Genomic DNA, 5,675 nt, shown 5'->3' on the forward strand with positions numbered 1-5,675 from the left:
TATTGAGCCACATATCCCCATAAATTTAAGTAGCAACAACTTTGTGAGCTTCTTTTATGACAAAATTATTACTATTAGAGACAAAATTAATAACCAACTGCCCTTAATAGGTAAGTGCTGTATACAGGTCAGAGGTCTATACTGTCTGTTTGATTATTATAATAAATAAACAGATGATACTGTCTAATTATATTATTGACTTTATTTCATTTTTTCAAGTTTTAGTGAAGTCCAATCAGTTGACACTTATTTCCTAGACAGATGCTGTAGATACAGGGTATAGGTTAGTGCTTCAGATACGAGGGCAGATGGTAATGGTTTACATACAGGGAGCGGTTATTGCTTTAGATACAGGGCAGAGGTATAATGCATAATGTACTGTATAATGCATGTAGCTTTATTTCATTCGTTTAATCACATCACAGTTTATTTTGTTTGTTGGGGGCTTATGTATGATGTGAAGATGAACAAAAAGCTCCAACATGAAGACAGCCATTTTAAATTTAATGTTCAAATTTCAATTTTGGCACCATTACTGCCATTTCCAGATCTTACGTTACAAACTACTCCCAGACAATTAATCAGATCAACTTAAGAAAATCGATGAGTAGACTAAAGAAGTTCATGATGGAAAAAATCAAAATCTAACCCTAACCATTCTATAAAACAACAGATTGATTTAACCTTAGAAAGAAAATGAAAGATGTTTTAGCATCAACGATGTGTCCTTGACTCTGTACATTTTTAAAGAAAAACTTGCTTTTCATGAAATAAATTCAGGCAGTAGTTTACAGACCATTTTCACAGCTGGAAGGCAGAATTTGAAATGTACTGTGATGTATTTTAATATAACCCCAATAATCACCTTTTTACTAAATATAGCTGTAATCTGATTACGTCTTTTTTTCTGATGACATGGATTAAAGTTCCTTTTTTTTGGTATCCTGAAGTTACATGTAACCTGTTACTTCTCAAGCCTGGAGGTATTTTTGTGGTCCAACCTGAAGTTAGTGTCGTCAAAAAGCGATGTTTCCGTGGATTTCAGATTATTGTAACCCTGGTCATACTACAGGATTCAGCAGGACAAAGACTAAAGAGAAAGACAGAAGCAGTGGAAGGCAAAGATACTGCAGGAAGTGAATTTAAGTCAAAAATCATAATCAGTCAAATGTGAACACACAGACATGAAACACACATTTATATCTCTGATGTCCGTCCACTATAAACATTTGAAAAAACACACTGCCGAACTTGCCTGAGAATCATCACATTTTTAAGTTTTCTTCAGTATCGAAGTAATCCAGTGATAGTTGTCCGTACATCCATGGGTTTCCTGCAAACAGGAGCTGCTAACAACTTATTCGGCTGACTTTTAATGGTGCTAATTTGAAATGCAAACAAATCCAGTTACAACGGCACATTTGATTAGCTTTTTTTGATAAGTAATTTTCCTCAAAGAGTAGCAATTCATTATTCCTTTATTGTGCTCTGACTAAAAGATTCAACTGAACACTAACTGTATTTTCTCTATAAATACAACCAAATGACAGTTCTTTCCAGGTAACGTGATGAAATTATGTAAAATAAAGTGCAACCCCAGCTGGTTTTTGACTCCTGTGTGAAGACAAACAGAAGCTGCAGGGTTTCCATTGTGATACAAGAAACATAAAATAAAACAACAAAAAAGACATTGTTAATTTCCAGCAATCAAAAAATAAATTACAGTTCTTCTGTGACATCTACAAATAAAGTACCAAAAATTAAGACAGTAATTATGGCAACAAAAAGCTGAACATTAAGTATTTTGCACTTGATTGATATGTATAAAGTACAGGAAGCTCAACAGATAATTTCCTCAGAAACAAACTGTTCGCCTACAGCTGCTGCTAAATAGTTCAATTAACCTAAATATCTGAACAGAGTACTGTGGTATCGAACTAAACGTTAGCGAAACTCTGCTAACGCACAACTACCTTCACATTGTAAAATATAAGAAAGCAACAGTCTCACATTTCAGTAAATCCTTGTTCTCCAGCTAATGTTTGTTAGCATTTCATCAAATCCACTGAATCTGAAACAGAATACAGAAATACAGAATAAACACAATACAGAAATTAAACCTGCAATCAGCTTTTGTTGGATGAGAGTGTGTTAGGTTTTTAAATTAGTCTCGTTCTACTTGATAAATTGTGTTTAATAATGATTCAATCCGGAAGATTACTTTTCACAAAACATACCTCAAATTATGAAAAACTGACTAAATGAGTAACCGTCCATTAGCTTAGCATTGCATTAGCATTGTTTCTTCTCATTATTAACTGGATAAACACTACTAACTGTGAAATACACATTTCTCCAAGTATACAGACAGAAATAAAACTACATTTACAAAGAATTATCTTATGAGCCTTTAGAAAAAAATAAATTTTTGGATGTTATGCTAGCTTGTGACGCTACAGTGACTTCCAGTTTATATTGTTGGTTGCTCTTGATTGGACGGCATTACAGATGTTTCCTAGCAACCAATCATAGTTTATAGTTAGCAGCTAACTTAGGACGGACTTAAACGGATTTAAAGGATTTACGAAGAGCTGCTGTAGCCCAACGGAAAGTGCGTTAGCAACGGCCTTAGCTAATAAAAGTGAGGACAGATATAAGATTAAAGATCTTTTAGCTTAGTGAATTTGAATATTGTGCCAAAATAAAAGTGAATCCAGCAGAGGATAAAGCTAAAGATAGGTCTGTTTAGCTTAGCTTAGCACAAAGACTAGAAGCAGGGGGAAACGGTTCTAAAAAAAATCCACCTTTCCAACAACTTCAAATCTGTCTGATTTACATGTTATGTCTTTTTTTATTGATGAGTTGTAAAAATATAAAAATGTAAAAGGAAACATAGGTTTTAACAACTGTTACTGTTGTAACTGAATACCTTTGTTCCTTTAAAATACCATTAATTAACCCAATTTTAACAGGCTTTATACATTTTCAACCCTTTTAATCCAGAAAAAAAAAAAAATGCAATATTATAACATAAATATTATAATAATATCAGAATCTGTTAACTAACCCAAATCTGGGGTAAACCCTGTAACATTTCCCTTGTAACAAAGACATCCTTAATTTCCACCGTAACAAATTCAGGGGTGCGTGTTAAACGGCACATTTTAAGGTGTTTCTGCCCCATAAAAAACCCTTAATCCAAGCACTACATAAATCAAAACATCTTAATATATTACAAACAATTCTGGGGTTGTTGGTTTGAGCATTGGAGTCGTGTGTTTCCCCCCACTTCCAGTCTTTGTGCTAAGCTAGGCTAAACACGCCGTGGAGAACAAGAGAGTTATATGAAATGTCGCTCTGTTGCTTTTTATTCACGCCTGCTTCTAGAAAGCCTTTCTAATAAGTTTTATTTTCTCCATGGAGACACATTTTTCAAACTTTTGTCTTCATGACAACAACCATGTGGAAGACACTGTATCTGTTGCCGGGGGCGACAGGGGGTCTCCAAGCCCACCCAGTCCTGAGAGTCATCTCCATGGAGACACATGAGTATTTAACGTTTATATAATGTTTGTGTGTATCGTGTGGATTCATTAGTAGAGTTTAATCTTTAATATCTGTTGTGTTCTCTGAACTGAATAATTATGGCACTTTTTATAAGAACTTAAGACCTTGTTTAAATAATTAGGACTCTTTAACGAGCTGAATTATGTGATTTAACATAATTTTGAACTTAAAGGAAACTTTTTCAAGTGTATCTCTATTATGAAGGAACATTTTAATATTGTCTGTTATGAAATTTTTAATTAGGGCTTAATTAGTTTTAATTAAGGCTCATTGTTTTCGACATTTCCAAGTTTTAACTTGAAATAATTACGTTTTTATTTTTCTGGTCCTCTGGTGGTCAAAGTAGCTCAGAAGACCAGTTTTCAGCCAAATTGTTGTTTTTCTGATTCTATTCTGTTAATTTCCTTTCCTTGCTGTAACAGCAGATTTTCTTTAAAAAGTAAAAACAGAAAACAATGAACCCAGGGGAGGATCCGATTAACACATGGGTCAGACTGGATTTCCCCTCTTTTCAAATGTGCTGAGCACTTTTACATTTCATCTGGAGGCCTGTGAGTGCCAATATTACAACAAAATAATTTAATCCTACTGAAATTAAATTTTCCACCCCTTTTTGCTCTGTTCTAGCTAGTTAATCTACATCAGTATATATATGTCTTTTATCTTTTAACCATCTTTAACCATCAAATATAGATTAGCCTAGCACATAGCCTATGTCAGTTCAGGAAAGGAGGAAGTTGACCGAGGCTTGCTCAACACAGAGCAAAAAGGGGGCGGGGCTTAGGAAGGGTCAGGTGCTGCCAATTTGAGAATGAAAATGAAAAGTCCTTTTTGCTATAGCAGCTGTTTCTTTAAAAGTTTGTTGGATAAAAACAGTTTTCTTACAGTTTACTCGTCTCCGGTGGTTTCCACATTTATAATTCTGCTACTTGGTGGCTAACAGCTAAGCAGTTTTACCACAGAGGAGATGCTAAGCTAATGTGTGCAACAGTGTCAGTGAACAGAGATATTTTCACCGACACTTCCCTTTTGTTCCTCTAAGTTTAAATGTCGCTCCATTATGATGATTATTTGTTCTCACACAGTATTCTGAATTGTTCCTTTTCCAGTTTGTTTGTTTTAGGACTGTCAGTTTGAAATATATTGACAACTGTTGGACATTGATGAGTTCCTGATGATGAATCCTATTGATTCAGGCGAGGTCTTGTCTAACACCACTGTGAGGTTGACGCTTCTCAACAAATATTTGATGGATTTCCATTGAAGATAAACTTTTGAAGATAAACTGTATTTCATTTCAGGGCTGCAACTAAATATTATTTTACCTATCGAATCATCAGCCTCAGTTCAAGGTGAGATCTCCAAAGTCCAAAACCAACAAATATTCAGATAATATTTGAGAAATGGAACTACGTGATGATTTGAGGCTTGCTCAACTGTAAAAAAAAGAAATCGCTCTTATTCTGAAGCTTTTTGAATACACAAATGTTCATTCATTCTGCACATTAGATTTGAGTATTTGTGGAATTAAACTGGTTTTGGTGGTGCTGGAAGAAAAGATACATTTAATGTAAATATGTCACCATCCTCAGACCCAAACAAACACCAGGATTTGAGCCCATCTGTGCTTCAGGTGGAGAAACTCTGTGGGTGTTGAAGTGGCGTCAGACATCAGTTGTACTGGTTACTGGGTCTCTTTTTTTGCATGTTGGGAAGTTCAGTTCATGATCCATAACGATGATATGTAGTCCAAGAGTCTGTGATTTATCGAGTCCCAGGAGCACGTGAGGTGTGTGTGTGCAGGTGTGTGCATGCAGGTGTGTGTGTGTGTGTTATGACAGGATGTCCAGTGTGACTGTTCCTCTCTGTTTCTTCAGGATGGCGACCGCCTGCTCGTGTGTCGCTCCCTGCAGACTCTCTCCGTTCACCGACAGGATCTGGTCACCTCGTTTCAGACGCCCATCCACCGCCGCTGCGCCCTGAAACACACACCAACACGCTATGATGCCGCTAACGATACATTTTTAACAATCAATACGTCCACATCCACGCTTGGCGCCCCAGTGAGGCTGTAATGTTCATTAAACACCAGAGGCCAAATGCAACTT

General features: G+C 35.9%; 1 protein-coding gene across 1 annotated transcript in view; it reads right to left on the reverse strand.

The window, feature by feature from the left end:
* Positions 1-1,125: 1,125 nt before the first annotated feature.
* patj (PATJ crumbs cell polarity complex component) overlaps positions 1,126-5,675 on the reverse strand; it is a gene marked incomplete in the record, with an annotated part of 80,891 nt that continues 76,341 nt past the window's right edge. Inside the window, 1 exon segment of the mRNA XM_035653518.1 lies at positions 1,126-5,546. Coding sequence (XP_035509411.1) covers positions 5,400-5,546 — 147 coding nt within the window.

The sequence above is a fragment of the Morone saxatilis genome, unplaced genomic scaffold (genome assembly GCF_004916995.1).
Source record: "Morone saxatilis isolate NCDOM2014 unplaced genomic scaffold, NCSU_SB_2.0 Contig12, whole genome shotgun sequence".
In the NCBI taxonomy this organism is placed as follows: Eukaryota; Metazoa; Chordata; class Actinopteri; family Moronidae; genus Morone; species Morone saxatilis.